Source organism: Anthonomus grandis, chromosome 8 (genome assembly GCF_022605725.1).
Source record: "Anthonomus grandis grandis chromosome 8, icAntGran1.3, whole genome shotgun sequence".
Taxonomy (NCBI): domain Eukaryota; kingdom Metazoa; phylum Arthropoda; class Insecta; order Coleoptera; family Curculionidae; genus Anthonomus; species Anthonomus grandis.
The window spans coordinates 2,806,505-2,823,449 of record NC_065553.1 but is presented as its reverse complement, the minus strand read 5'-3'; the positions used below and the strand labels follow the sequence as shown (position 1 = coordinate 2,823,449).

Sequence of the window (16,945 nt, the reverse complement as noted above, 5' to 3'; positions counted from 1 at the left end):
AATATTTATTAAATTTTTCTACAATAACCACTTCTTCATTTACCAGTTCTCCTTCAAAGTTTATTTGATTGGGCACTGTATGCCTTTTATTAGATAGTAGAGTCTTAAGATTTTTTCATAATTCCTTAGGGTTGTTTTTATTTTTATCTAGGCAATCTGCATGAAATTTTTCCTTTTCTACTCTAATTTTAAAAACAGTAATATTTCTGTTTGCCTTATACTCAACCCAGGCACCCTCACTTCTATAAAGAACAGCCCTTTTGTGTAAAATATCCCTTTTATTCATAAAGTTTTTAATGTCATTTTTTATCCACATATTTTTGCTTTTAGATAATCTTGAATTTAGGGCAAATTTGGTCTAATATCGTCTCAATATTCCCAATCATAGAGTCTGCCAGTAAATTTACATCAGAGCTATCCTTGTCCAAGTCAATAGCAAGCAGCTTTTCCTGTAGATAATTAGAATTATAATTTCTAAAAGATCTTTGATAAATCACAGTACCAACGGGTGGTTTTTCTTGCTGATTAAATAAAATGGATATAATTGAGTGGTTACTGATTTTAGGAGTCACATGTACCTTATGTGCCAATTGCTTATAATTTGTAATAATAAAATCAATTAGAGTTTGGCTTGTAGGAACTATTCTAGTGGGATCTTTCACTATTTTTGTGAAATCCTTATGAATATATAAGATTTTTAATTTTATTGCCATAGAGCGACATATATCTAATCTATTCCCGTCTTAAAAATATTATGACCGACATTTATGTTAACTATGAGTCTATTTTACTTTTGGGCGACTTTAATATAAATTTTTTAGATTTGAATTTTAAGGTATCATTAAGCGAAATTACTGAATTATATGATTTGCAACAGCTTATAACTGACCCTACCAGAATATCCAACACCACTATGTCTTTAATTGATTTACTTTTCTCAAATTTAGAGTCGGTGGAGAATTGTGGAATAAGGGATATTGAAATATCGGATCATATGCTAATTTACTGCAACATAAACTTTGATATACCTAAGCCTCAAATTTATAATTTCACTTATAGAAATTTACAAAATATCAACACTTGTTTATTTCAGTCTGATATTGAATCGATTCCCTGGCATAATATGTTACAATATGGCCGATTTAAATAATAAAGTTTTTTTTTTACTCAATCTTTATTAGAATTAATTAACTTACATGCTCCTATAAAAAACGTAAAGGGTAAAACTAGACCATATTGCCCCTGGATTACTCCTAATATTAGATTTATACAAAGACTTCGCAACTCGGCTTTACGTAAATTTAGAAACACCAAAAGTCGCGAGGATTGGGAAAATTATAAGCAGTACAGAAATCTTGCAACTAGTTCAATTAGGGCGGAAAAAAGGCATTCCTGGCTCACAGATTTAGAGTATGTAATAACAAAGAAACATGGCAAGAACTTAATAAACTAAATATTTCTAATAAATCAAATATACAACTTCCTCCTGTTATGCAAGATGTAGATAAACTTAATTTTTTTTTTCTAATATTAACAAAAACAATAATAACCCTGACGAAGAATTTGTTGGGTATTTTAAAAAACATAGGTTAAATTATTTGGCTGAATTTAAATTTAATTTGGTGACACAAGATATAATAGTAAATTACTTAAAATCTATTAAATGTAAAGCATTTGGCGTTGATCAATTAAACATTACCCTGATTTTGCTTTGTTGTCCTGCCATAATTAAACCACTCACTCATATTATAAACGTATGTTTAGAACAAAACTGCTTACCCGATCAATGGAAAGAAGCCAATGTTATTCCTTTGCCCAAAATAAAAAATCCTGTTGAATTTAATAATGTTCGCTCAATATCTGTACTTCCTATACTATCAAAAATATTAGAAAAAGTTATAAAGTATCAAATAGTTCAATATTTAAATGTAAATAATTTAATTCCTAAATACCAGTCTGGGTTTCGTAAGGGGTATAGTTGTGCAACCGCTTTATCTAAAGTGACTGATGATATTTTTAAGGAACTTGATAAAAATAAAGCTACGGTGGTGATTCTCTTAGATTTTTCTAAACCCTTTGACATGGTAAATCACTGAATATTACTGGCTATATTAGAATATATGGGTTTTGCTGAGTCTGCGTTGGCATTGGTGTCTTCTTTCTTGTTTAATCGAAAACAAAGAGTAGTGCTTAATAACAATAAATCAAATGCACTGGATATTACCTCTGGGGTACCCCAAGGTAGCATTCTTGGTCCTTTGTTTTATACTCTTTATACTTCACAAATTACTAAAAAAATTTTACACTGTAAGCACCATTGCTATGCAGATGACACCCAGCTATTTTATTCATTTCATCACACTAATGTTGTCCAAGCTAATCAATATATAAATGAGGATTTAAATACCTTAAATATAAAAACTCCAAAATTACTTCTAAAGATTAACCCCACTAAATCAGCAGCTATTCTTTTTTGTAGTGACAATCATCGAACTAATATTTTAAATAATTTAAATGTACACCTTAATAATAATATAATAAGTTTTAAAAACTCTGCAAAAAATCTTGGACTAGTAATGGACTATAAACTTAGATTCAAGGAACATGTTACCCTTAAACTAAAAAATGGATCTTCTGCCTTAAAAACAATATATCCTCAAAGTCATTTTTTAAGCTCAAGTATCAAAAAACTGCTCTGTGATGCTTTAGTACTATCACCGTTAAATTTTTGCGACACAATTTATGGACCATGTCTCGATAACTCCGACTCAGGTAGAATTCAAAAACTTCAAAACTCTTGCTTAAGACTTATATTTGGTATAAGAAGACGGCAACATATTTCTTATAAATTAAAAGAAGCAGGTTGGCTAAATATGCACAATAGACGAATATTACATATTTTATGTTTTTCTCACAAAATTCTTAAATCAAAAACTTTGCCTTATTTACTTGAAAAGCTTACCTATCGTACTGATGTGCATAATCTTAATATAAGACGTAAAAATCTTTTAACAATTCCTAGCCATAGCAAAGAACTCTTTAAGCGATCCTTTTCTTATGTCGTACCAAATTTGATTAATAAGTTCAAAATAATTAATTTAACTGTCACTGAAAAAACTTTTAAATTAAAAACCAAGCTTCTTTTAAATCAAACTTAATTTTTCTTGAATGCCTTTCTTTAGTAAAATACTACGCACATGCTAACTAACTGAATGCAACGTAAAATATTCTATTAACATTTATTATTCAAAAATTAACTGTGTAACAAAAAAAAAAAAAAGAAGAATTTTTTCATTCCGTTTCATCCATTTTTCCCCCTACTGCTTTTTCCCCTCATAAGTATATGCCTACCTATTTGTTTTTTTTTAGTTTGTCTATAAGAATTGTTTTTTTTCTCTCACTTCTTCTATTATAAGCCTTAACAGAATCCAGGAAGTTGTTTCCTTCTTTTCTGGAAGTCTGAATGCATGGCTTTTTAGTTGCCTTACTTGTTTTAACTAAATTCTTTATATAACCTATTGTTTTTAATATGCTCTCTTTGTTTAATATTCTAATATTCAATTCCATGTATATAATCATATTACCTTCTGTAATTATGCTTTTTTTGTATTGGTGGCTAATAAACGTCTTATTATTATTATTATTATTATTATTATTATTATTATTATTATTATTATTATTATTATTATAAAAGGCGTGTTTAAGTAGATCAAAATTAAAATCGCCAACAATAATGTTAGTACCATCAAAACTGCTTACTTCATCTAAATATTCTTCGAGGAAGTCTAAAAAATTGGCGTGATATTTGTTTCGTGGATGATACAACACTGAACACAAATACTTAACACTATACACAGACAATTCCACGGACAATAACCAGACACAACAATTAACAAAAAGGACACTTTTCAGTTTATATCTAATATCAGATCTTATCAAAGCCATAACTCCCCCTGTTCTATTGTTATTACTGGTACACTGTTCCAACTTGTACCCATCTATGTCCAGCTCGCATGGTTTGACATCAGGTGTTATGTGAGTCTCACTCAAAAGAACAATTTTAGGCCTCCAATCATTAACCAGTAAAATAATATTATCCTTATTACTGAAATAACCCTGACAATTCGAACTACATAGTAAAATGCCTTTAAAGTGGATGCAGAGAATAATAGGTATTGTGATTGGTAAAACGTATTCAGTGTCAACTTTGTTTTCAGTAAATGTGTATGTCATATTTAAGTTTCTTTCTAAATTTAGTATTTTATAAGTGAATATAACCGTGCTTATATTTGATCTTCTGTGTAAATGAATAAAAATGTTGATTAAATCTGTCCTTTTACGACACTCTGTAAACTTTTTGCATTTTCGTGAAAATTCTAAGGGCAGGCTTATTAAAGTCGCGGTGTTTTTGCAGGCACTTCGGGGAGTGTGAGTGTGAGCGCCCAGGCCCTCGTAACCGGTAAGGCATCGCTCCCCTGCGATTTGACCGCATCAGCGCCAAACGACAGCGTGGTTTTAGTCGTCTGGTACAAGAACGAACACACTCCGATATTCAGGTGAGGAAAAAACATTTTTTTTCGATATTTTTCAGTTTATGTTATTTATCTAATATATTGCACTGAGAAAAAAAGGCTGTCATTTTAAAAAAAAATAGTAATAGTAGCCCTAAGGTGTGAATAGCATTCATGTAAAAAAAACAGTTATAAGAGCAGGTTAAAATTAATATGAAGAACAGGACGTTTTTATAGTTTTATCAACTAAAACTGTGGAAGCTTTTTTAGAATTCCGCTATCGTACAAGTTATACAGATCTCAGTGGCCGATGAAATGCGCAGTGAAAGAGTCAGTGTGTAACAGGGACAGACCACCATAAACTTAATATAAGATTGTAAGCTTCCATGTTTTACTGAGTTTACGCTTGGCACATTTTAGCAGTAAAATGTACGAATTTGCATAATTTTTAGGAATATTTTACAATAATTATAATATCTGTTCATAAAATTTAGTAATTGTTTTTGCATTGCGCTTGGCATTACAATTTTAATACAAACCACTCACAATACACAGAGATACAGTTCTATTTATAATTGTAATGTTATGCTGAAATAAAATAACGGTATTATAATCTTAATCCTTTTTAAAAATCTCAATTTTTCTAGACGTCAGGAAAAAAATGATTTTTATTTTATTTTTTTAGAAAACTAAACCGCTTATAATAAGACAATACCCCTAAATACACAATAGATGCTAAAAATAAAAAAGTTTATTTAAACTGCTTATTTTTAAAAAAATCTCAAAGTTTTAAAAACCGGTGATGTTACATTTTTTTTTATCCTAAATAAACATAAAGATTATCTTTTTAAAAAAATATATAAACACTTTTTGTTCTATTTTTGTAGTTTACTTTATGATGTATTTTCCCATGTAAAAATGTCTTACCCTGTTTGTACTCGACTTATTTTAATGCTAAAGTTATCATTTTCTCCTTTATTGGTGAAAGACTACTGTTACAATTGTAAATGTCTTACACCTGTCGGATGTGTTATTTAGGAATAAAAAAATCAAATTTCAATAAGTCAATAATTAATGGTTTATTTTTTTCAATCTTTTAATAAGGCAGTTTCTTAAAACTATTATACTATGCCCTCCTCTGGCTCTGACAATTTCACCACGATGACTGGGCATACCTTTAATTAAATTTCTCATAAACTCCTGGGGTAGTTGTTCCCATTATTGAATAAGAAGTTCTTCAAGTTGGTGGATAGTTTGTATAGGCTGCTGCTCCAATATTCTTCACCCCAATGTATCCCACTTTTATTCTTGCGATATATTTCGGATCTTCCTTTAGTTGATACAACGATACTCAGTTAATGAATTATTTCGATCCAGATGACATAGAACAGGCTTCTGAAAGTAGATATAGAGACCTAAACCTAATCTTGCGCTACTCGAAAGAATACAATTTTATTATTAATGCCAATAAGACTAAGGTATTACTTTTTGCCAATAAAATTGTCGTGCTACCATTGAAGAAAATATATACATTTAATTTGATAATAACCCCTTGGCTTTTTCTGAGAGCTATTGATTCTTCTTTAAGATTTCAAGGATTTATTAGTGCTCTCTTGCAGAGGTGCTATTTAGGTATGCGTTTGCTCTATGGTAACAAGCATATTTGGAATTTTAAGACAAGAAAAAACTTTCAGTATCGTTAGTGTTATCTATTTTAAATTACTGTGGTATCCTTCATTATCCTTGTTTTGATAAAATAATTCAGCAGAAACTGCAACGTGTAAAAACTACGTGTTGTCGATTTGTGTGTAATTTAAGAAAATTTGATCATGTCAGAAATCAATAATTTCTTTCAGGCATTTGATATTTTACAATATTAATATACAGGGTGCCTCCGATTAAGTCGGCACTATTGGTATCTTTGTTAATATTTAAGATACAGGGTCGGTTAAATCAGCAAACTAGTAGGATTTTTTCTGTTGATTAAAATGGTGAAAACAGAAAAAAAATTTAACATCGCGTTTTCGAGAAAATGTGAAAAATTTACTTTTGTTAAATGGAATCCCCTGTATATTTTTACGTAAATTAAAAGATAATAATTTTCCTAATAAAAAAGTTTCTTTACACTAATAGCCTAAACCTAAAAATAACAAAGTGATAGCGATATTAATAATTTTGTCAAATTTAGGCAAGTTGGCGTTGAACTTTTCGAGAGCAAAACAAATAAATCACTGTTTGAATAATAAAATGACAGTAGCTGTAGATTTTATTAAATAAAGAAATACTGACAGTTACATGTTAGCAAAGTTTATGATTTTTGTAAAATCTAAATTAGTAAAATGCCTTTTACGCATATTTTATGAAAAATGTGATATGTTAGAACGTTACCTTGTATGTCGAAAAAATAGTGACAAAGGGCTAGAAGAGTACCGCCAGAGATTCCAGACTCGTAACTTGCCAAACAGTAGATACTTTTTAATTCTCTACAGAAAATTTAGAAGTAACGAAAACGTGTTTAAAAGAACTAGAAGAAGGAACCAATTTATAGTAAGCGAGGATGTTGAAATTTCTATTTTGGCATTTTTTGAAGGTCATATGGAAAACTCAACTAGAGATTTAGCAAGAGCTTACGGTATGAGCTTAGTAACAATTTGGTGGATCTTAAAGAGACAAATTTGTGCCATATAAGTATCGACCAGTACAAACATTGTTGCCTGGCGATAACGAAAGAAGACTTGCTTTTTGTAACTGGTTACGTAATGCATATAAAGCTAATGATAGTATTTTAAACCGTATAATTTGGAGCGACGAAGCTAATTTTTCAAACAAAGGTATGTTAAACCATAAAAATGTACACTATTGGTTCCAAGAAAATATTTTCCTTACTGATCCCAGAAATCCTCAAATTCAATTTAGTATAAACGTTTGGTGCGGCTTAATAGGAAGCCAAGTAATAGGACCTATAATTTATGATGGCATTTTGACTGGAAGGAGATGTATTGAGTTGATCTCATATTATCTGGAGCGCTGAAAGATTATTTGGATAATGTTAACTTGGAGAGACGGTAACAAATCTATTATCAACAGGATGGAGCACCTCCCCATCAACTAAATGATGTAAGAATATTACTTAATAGACTGTTTGACGATAAATGGATTGCGACACGTGGCCCGATTCATTGGCCCCCTAGGTCACCAGACCTAACCCCTCTAGATTTTTATTTTTGGGGTTACATAAAAAATGAAGTGTATAAAAAAAACAGAACCGTTGATGAACTTCAAACACATATTAGGCAAATAATTGGATCAATAGATAGAAGATCAATCTTAAAAGCTGCACGAAGTGTGCTCAGAAATGTATTGAACAAGATGGCGATGTTTTTGCTCATTTATTGTAAATTATAAGTTTTACTTGATGTTATTTATTTCAAAGCCAACTTGCCTAAATTTGACGAAATTATTAATATTGCTATAACTTTGTTATTTTTAGGTTTAGGCTATTAGTGTAAAGAAACTTTTTTATTAGGAAAATTATTATCTTTTGATTCATGTAAAAATATACAGGGGATTCCATTTAATAAAAGTACATTTTTCACATTTTCTCGAAAACGCGATGTTCAATTTTTTTCTGTTTTCACCATTTTAATCAACAGAAAAAATCCTACTATTTTGCTAATTTAACCGACCCTGTATCTTAAATATTAACAAAGATACCAATAGTGCCGACTTAATCGGAGGCACCCTGTATAATACCACATACTAATTTGTTAAAAAAACTTACTTATATAAGTTTTAGGGAGTTGTTTTTCCCTCATAGTGTTACTACAACAATAATTTATAGTAACAAAAAAGCAGTTAAAAATCTTTTAGTAATGATTTAATTTTTTAGCAATAGCAACTAAAAATTACCAATTAACGTGTATAGTTAACCTGTTTTTCTCAGTGTGAACTTTAACTGCTGTAATAATCCACTTGCTTCAAAATCTCCTTGTTTTTATAGTTTTTTCATTACATAAGTAAAATCAGTAACATATTTTAAGAATATACATATATTTTTGAAAACAAAAATGGAGCTTTTCCATGGTAATATTCCTTTCGGCAAATAATTTTATTTCCTCAAAGCAACTGGTAAACGTGTTAAAAGGCAAAACACATTCAACCCCTTTAAACACCTCTTCCCTCATCAAGTTGGAGGTTATTTCTTCATTTCACCGGGACCCATTTAGAAACATAATTACTTTTCCAGATCATAACACTAATTAAGAGAGTAATTGAGAATTCCTGTATCAAGTAGGAGAGTTCATGCTCCCCGGGTTTCAATAAATTTTGCCGCGCCACGATTTTGCCTGTCACATATACCGAGATTGGAAGAACAAAACAGAGACAGGAGCAGCTTTTACCAAAATCTTATATTAGGTTTAATGAGTCGGCATATATTCCGAGTATTCAGAAGTAGATAGGCGCTTTATTATATAGAAAACTCGTGACAGTTTCAGGTATTTACGAACGTTACTGATATACTATTTTATTTATGTGAGTGTTATTATTTGGTCTAATTGCAACATTTTGTTAAAACTTGTTGTCTAATCACTAAAATGAATGAAGAATTGATGGATTAGCATCGAAACTTTCAAAAACGTTAAATAAAACTTTTAACTATTAAATAAACATTTTTTTAACGTTAAGTTGTTCAATAGATTTTAAATGTTTGGCGAATTTTATAAAAATGGTTAAGAAAAACCATTTGTTTAACAGTGTGAAACTCTTTAATAAACAGCATACTAGTCCTTAGATTAACATCTAAAATTAATAAATTTAATCTTTAGATACAAAATTTAATAAACTATTTTGTATAATATTTATTAAATATTCTGTTCTTAATATTTAATTATGGGTAAGATCCAAAGAAACCTACAGGGTTTGAAGATTTTTCTTGGCTGCTTTGAGTTTTTTAATTATTAGAATGTATTTGTATATTACTATAATTGTGTCTATGTAATGAAAAAAAGTATGTTTAGTATATATTATTTTAGGGTCTCCTAATGAAATAGGGAGAATGGGATTTTTGATGGTGATTAATTTATCATCATCACTCTTGAAGTGCTTGAATGATTACAAGCGTTAATGTCAGTAAAAACTTCAGATCTATTTTTATTCTTTTGTAACGATTTGTCTTGTTTAGTCTTAGATTTGCGAGCAAGATTTATGTGATATGTTTCAGAATTAGTTTTGAATTTCATTGATGTTTGGTCTTTTATAACAATATTGCTAAATTTATGTAATGCTTTATTACGTAACTTTGTTCTAATATAACCATGCTTAGAAAATCTGGTGCCCAACATATCATATATTATTATCGTTAAATATAATATATTTACTCAGCTATTTTTTAAAATTTTTGGTTTTGGTATAATTATTGACCATATAAGGTCAAGGCATATTTATTAAACTGTAGAATATACGAATATAGAATATACATTTAAAATTTACATATCTCGTTTTTAAACTCGATTATTACACATCAAATATTTGATGAAATTCTAGTGAAACATAACTGTTTTTTGTTCATAATATCCAATCTAATAGCACTGTTTTTTTATTAAATATTTATGAGTATACATATATATAATTATATCAAATTTAAATAAAGACACTGTGTTAATAAATTGGATATAAACGACGAAACCAGCTGTTATGCATACGTATTATTTTGGAAAATAATGATTTTTGAAAACAATTTCTTACTGGTAAGTTGTGTGGGGTGGGTGGGGGGATAAGGGTAAGGTTAATGAAAAATGGTTTTTTTTGCAGAAAATAATTACCTGAGACAAAAATACTTTTTATGGAAATTATATTTCATAAAAATATCTATTGTTATTGTATCTATATATTTCTCATATAACTTTAAGATTTTTGAATAAAACCTGAAAAAAAAAATAATTTCTCGAAAGCAAGGTCTATCGCTGTGAAAATTGTAGTGGTTCTACAATTTTTTATTGCAAATAATGGGAAATTTAATTCTTAACGTAGAGCCATCTCGTAAGTTACGTTAAATATAATGTCAAGTGATAGAAAGCACGTGTTTTGGAGCGTGTCAGTCGCGTGTGCGCTTTCATCGACGGAAGTAAAGTGATTTGGGGTATATCATACCCCAGCTTACCATTCTCGTAATTTTTTTTCTTTAATTTTTTGATTCTTTTAGAGGTAAGTACGACATATTATATATAAATTATTATTATTATATTATATAATAATAATTACGTATATTATTAATATGTTATAAACCTATAATAATAATAATTATTATTACTCTATTGATATGTTTTACTTACCTTGAATTTCATTTGTAGATATTATGTCTGCTCGATGATCATATGAAAAAGAGCAAGAAGAGTTGTTGAGACTAGGGAAATTTCGGATAATTTATCATAGGTACCCGAAATACTTGATGAGGAGCCCATTGAATCCGGCTCTGAGGGCGAGCTTGACGACCACGTTAGCCAGCGTTCTGAGGAGTCTGATCTGAGCAAGAAATATTAGAAGATGACATTGTCGAGCAGTTTTCGCCTGAAGTAAAGTCAAAGTATTTATGGAGAGTTGACAAAAAAACTAAATAGGTAATTAATCCAGGAAATAAGGCTGTGCGTACACGTCAGAAAAATATTATTATTCATCTTCCGGGACCAAAAGGTGTTGCTAAAGAGGCCAAAACCCCTTTTGATTGTTGGAATATTTTTATAGACGAACTTATTATTGACTCTATAGTTGTACTAATCGGTTAATTCAAACGAAATCTGAAAACTATAATGACAAATCGATCGTACAACAAACAACAGCTTTAGAAATGAAAGCCCTTGGACATTGGACAACTATAGGATTGGACTACTATATATGTGTGGTCGTTTTAGGGCTAGTAGAGTAAATTTAGATGAGCTTTGGGCTAGCGATGGATCCGGTATAGACATGTTTAGAGCAACGATGCCCCTAAAGTATTTTAGGTTCCTACTAAGCTGCCTGAGGTTCGACAATAAAGATTCTCGGGAGGAAAGACTTAAAATTGATAAACTAGCTCCAATTCGGGCAATATTTGATCGGTTTGTGGAAAACTCTCAAGCAGCTTATGTACCTTCGGAATATTTAACAATAGACGAAAAACTTGAGTCTTTCCGCGGTAGGTGCGGATTTCGGCAGTACATACCAAACAAGCCAGCTAAATATGGCCTCAAAGTATTTGCACTTGTAGACTCAAAAACATTTTATGTACTAAACTTAGAAGCATATGTAGGCCAGCAGTCCGAAGGTCCGTACGCCCTTAGCAACAAACCGGCTGACATAGTTCTGCGATTGGTAGAACCAATTAGGGGAACAAGGCGAAACATAACGTTTGATATTTGGTTTACAAGTTATGACTTGGTATTAAAGTTACTAAAAGAATATAAACTTACTTCAGTAGGGACGCTGAGAAAAAATAAAAGAGAAATTCCTGGCGAATTACTCACAACAAAGCGAGACGAAAGAAGTTCCAAATTTGCATTTCAATCAGACGTAACATATTATCTATCATCTTATATTCCAAAAAAAATAGAAATATTCTCCTTTTATCAACTCTCCATCATGACAACGCAATTGATCCCGATTCTAGGGACCAAAAAAAAAACCAGAAATAATAATGTTTTACAACATGACAAAAGGAGGAGTAGATACGGTAGATCAATTGTCTGCCACTTATAGTGTATCAAGGAATAGCCGCAGGTGGCCACTAACTCTATTCTTTTCCTTACTAAACTCACCTGCTATAAACGCTTTGGTAATTTTTAATTGCAATACGAATTAAAATCTAAAACGGCGCTTTTTTCTAAAAGATTTATCTTTGAGTTTAGTAAAACCGTTCCAAATGAGTAGACTGCAAAATCCGCGAATAAGACTAGCAGGGCGATGTGAGATTTCCGATATACAGGGGGAAATTGTCCCAACAACTGTTGGCGAACATACAAAAAGGCAAAGATTTTCCAGAAGGTGTTATACGGGGTGTCCCAAAAGTGTGGACACACCCAAAAATCTTGGGAAATATGGGCGCTAGAAAAAATCTTTAAATACAAAAATTTTGGGGAATCAATTGGTGCATCTGACGGTGACCTTAAAATTGACCTTGAGCTTGACCTTTAAGGATATTTGAAGGTCAAAGCGATTTTTTTAAATAAGAACCCCTATTTTTGGACACCGGATTCTGAAAGAGCGGAAAATTTTACGTCCGGGTATGTATTTAGGTATGAGGTTGAAGTAATGCCAAGAGGTCAAATATTAAGGATTTCCATCTGAAAAAATGAGGTCGACCTTCAAATGACCATGAAAATGAGGCTCAACGTCAAATCCAAGGTCAACGTTGGGTTCCTCGTTAAGACTTAACTAGGGTATGACCTTTATTTGTTTTCTTTTACCACTGAACTCGCGAGATTTTTAAGAAGTCATTATTTGACCTCTCGGGATTACTTTAACCTCATACCTCAATCCATACCCGGAAGTAAAATTTTCCGCTCTTTCAGAATACGGTGTCAAAAATAGGGGTTCCCATTTAAAAAAATCGCTTTGACCTTTAAATAGCCTTGAAGGTCAAGCTCAATATTGACAATCCAGTCGCAGACGTTTGGATCCATTTCATATTTTATTTCAGGTCTTTGAAGCCATGTTACGTTTAGCCCAAGGTAAATAAAAGCCATTTCTCCTTGAAAAATATATCCAGGCATTTCAAGCCAGTTTAAGCACTTTCCAAACTTTTAGAGTCATATTTAGTAGTGTTAAATTTAATTCCAGGCTTTTCAAGCTTCCTCCAAAGTATATGAAGCTACTTTTTGTGGATTTTTCTAACCCTATGCTATCCCTTTGAATCTATCGTCATTTCAGAGATTTGAAGCCAATATTCCATTCCACGCTATTGAAAATCCTGTTTAAGGCTTTTGCATTAAATTCCCGTTTATTTCTAAGTCTTTAAAGTGATTTTAAGCCTAATCCAAGGTAAATAAAACTATTTCTTCCTAGGGAATATTTCTAAGTATGAAGCTATTTCAAATTTGTTCCAGATCTTTGAAACCATTTTTCCTGAATTATTGGAACACTTTGGTGTTCTTGCAACTTTACAGTAATTTTTTATGTAATCCAGGAATTCCAAGCTAATTTTAAATTTTCTTCTAGGCTTTTGAAGTATCCTCCAAAGTATTTTAAGCCATTGTTTAAATTATTGGAATATTTTGGTGCCCTCGTGAATTCACCTTCTTTAATTATTTTATATTAAAGACCGTTTTACCATTTGTTTTAAATGATTAAAAATAAATAAGCAAAAAATTAGCATGTAATCACTTAGTAAAGTTATTCATTCACTTAGCAACCCAAATAAATTACAAAGGATTTTTCTTTAAGATTACCGACCGTTCAGAGAGATTTCCCTGAGGGAATATGCCGGGAATTCAGATAACCCACTGCGTTTAAACCCTGTTATAACGAATTCTTTTGTCTATTCCCGATTGTGGTATGAAAGGAGAGTGAAATTCTACTGAAAACGGATTGGAAAATAGCTGCTCCTTGGAAATACGGGGCGATTTCCTTCTTTATTTTCTCTTAAAATAACATTTTGTAGGGCTAGTATAAAAAGCACCTCTCGGTTCGGTCAATTGACGACTATAAACCTCTAGACTGTCATGCCAATGCATAAACAGGTAATACTTAAATAATCAAAGCTCATTATGGTAAACGTCTCAACCGAAAATTTTACGCCCAGATTAATTTATATATATTCTCCTCTTTAAGGTAATCTTCGTGCCTTTTATTATGGAAAAAGAGGGCTCATTTAGAACTGGTAATAAAAACTGAAGTAAGCCGGACTTTCGAAGCCGGATTAGAAGCGAGATCTTGATTGAAAAGGCTTTTATATCGCTGGATTTTCGTTAAGGTCTTGTATTAGTTGGCGTAGTAGTAGAGTAATTACAAGGGGAGGGAAACGCTGACGTATTATGGGGCCATCATCTATTTATTGTTTTGGTCTTTTGTGTGTAAGTTTAAATAATATTATGTTTTGCTTCTAGACTATAGATATTTGATGTAAATGCACACAGAAAAATCCCGATGAATTTTTTCACATTTTGTTGTGTAAAAAAAAATGTTTAATTTTAATACACAATTAATACACAATATAATACACAAGGCGCACTAGAATTTATTATTACACAGACTTATGACGAAATTCTCTAAAGTGTATTTTAAATTTTTAAACAATTTGTTCATTTTTTTATACAAGTATATTGATTATTTTAAAATTTTTATGAATATAAATACAAAATATTGTAATAAAAAACTCCAGTTCTTATGTTAATCTGATATACAAACCTAAACTAAGTAACCTACACTATATTTAAATTTATAAAACAATATATAGTATTATTGTACACAATTTGTAATAAAATTTTATAGTTGAAATGAAAGAAAATAAAATATATTGTAAAGACAACCTACACTAACGTGTGTATTCAAAATGTACAAATTGTGTTTTTTTCCTGTACATACCATGTTAAAAAAAACACTAAGAGTTTGCTTATTTACTGAACAATTATATGAAATAAATATAAAATATTGTCGAATTTAAGTACACAAATAGTGTACTTTATATACAATAAAATAAATCAAATTGATACACAATTTGTTGATTATAGAACCACAGTTATTTAAGCACAATAGCATAGATAAATTCTACACAAATTGATTCTGTACCATTTCCAGAATCAAATTGTATGTAAAATCTATACAATTGTTGAATTTTTATTCACCTATTTTTAAGAGTGTGCAACATATTGAAGTCCAAAAAAAGATGAGGAGTTTACAAGGCAAAATTACAATCTAATTCTCATATTATATTTTTCTTATGTTTGGCTTTTAGCATTACAGTCCATTTACTGCAAAAAGTATAAAATTTAACGGGATGGCTAAAAAGCATCTCATGAAAACAACTGTTTTACTAAGTACGATTTAATTAAAATAGAGCATTGTACTCATGCATTATAAAAGTAGCCATTATGCAGTTACTTCTTATTTATTTAATTTAAGCGCTTGTAACCTGAGTTCGTTGCAAATTTCGGTTTATACTTAACAACTTTTTTTATTGCACTAAAACTTAATAACGAACGATCAATACTTTTCGAGTTATTTGCACTGAAAGAATTAAATTGCTTGTACCGTCAAAATCGTATTCAGCATCACAAAAAGCATAAAATAAGATGCTTTTTAGTCACCCCTCTCAATTCTGTATATTTTGCTATCAGCGTATGCTTTATTAGTGGTTATTAGAGTCGAAAGCATATTTTCATAACAATACTCGATAATAGTTGTTACAATTGATTATTGTAGTTTTCTATATAAATATGCTTACAATATTTTATATTTCTGGAAACTTGTTAAAATTAACGTAGTGGAAGCCTTGGCATAATATATTTTCGATGCCATTTTAATTATTTTTTTTATTTACTGATATAAGTGCCAGTAGTGTATTGTTTTTACCTATGCAAGAAATATTGTAACGAAATTCAAGGAAAGTCCTTGCTACCAAATACACATTGTATTACCGTAAATTTTACATTTGGCCACTTACAATAAGACAAAATTATGCTTGTAAATGGGCGACCAAAGATTTTAAATCAGATAAGGTATTTTGTAACTAAATTGGTCAATTACTGCAGAAAGCTATTTGTTTCTTGCTAACGTTTTGAACTATATGTATATATTTACTTCCTTTTCAGAAATCTAGAATAACTTTAAAAAAATGAATATTTATGTATGTAAATGAGAATATGCATGTCAGATAGTTTCATTTATTAAACAAAAAAAAAATTACAAAAAGAGGAGAGAGGAGGTCTAAAACTATAAAAAAACAGTAATCGAAGAAGACAATAACTACATGTTACAGCTCAAACAACACATCATAATTATGTTATTATCGTTAAATATATATTTATTTAACCATGTTTTAGTAAATTGTTAGTTTTGGTGTATTTGTGTACATGGTCAAGGTACATTTTTTAATTCATTTTTTCTGCTTATAAAAAGGAGAAAACTTTGGTATTTAAAAAAATTAACACAGGATTTACAAATGAAGTTTAACATGATTAATAAAACACCTCAAATATTTGTTGGAATTATATGCAATTATATTAAATTTAAATAAAAAGTATTTTTATATTAAGTATTGCATAAATATTTTTTGCAAAAAACATTATTTTTCATCAACGCAACCCTTACCCCCCCCCACCCACCCCAAACCTTTGTCCAGTAAGAAATTCTTTTGCAAAATCACAGTTTTTTGTCCATAATATCCAATCTAATGGCACTGTTTTTGTATAAAATATTTATTAATATACATATATACAATGCATCCCAAAAGTTATCGAAAAAAA

At 30.3% G+C, this 16,945-nt stretch overlaps 1 protein-coding gene across 3 annotated transcripts in view; it reads left to right on the top strand.

Moving 5' to 3' along the window:
- The window catches only part of LOC126739895 (synaptogenesis protein syg-2), a 478,733-nt gene that overhangs the window by 225,218 nt on the left and 236,570 nt on the right, over nt 1-16,945 (top strand). For all 3 annotated transcript variants that reach the window (XM_050445716.1, XM_050445717.1, XM_050445718.1), the window contains one exon: nt 4,415-4,556. In XM_050445716.1, the coding sequence (XP_050301673.1) occupies nt 4,415-4,556 (142 nt within the window). The remainder of the gene's footprint in view (nt 1-4,414; nt 4,557-16,945) is intronic.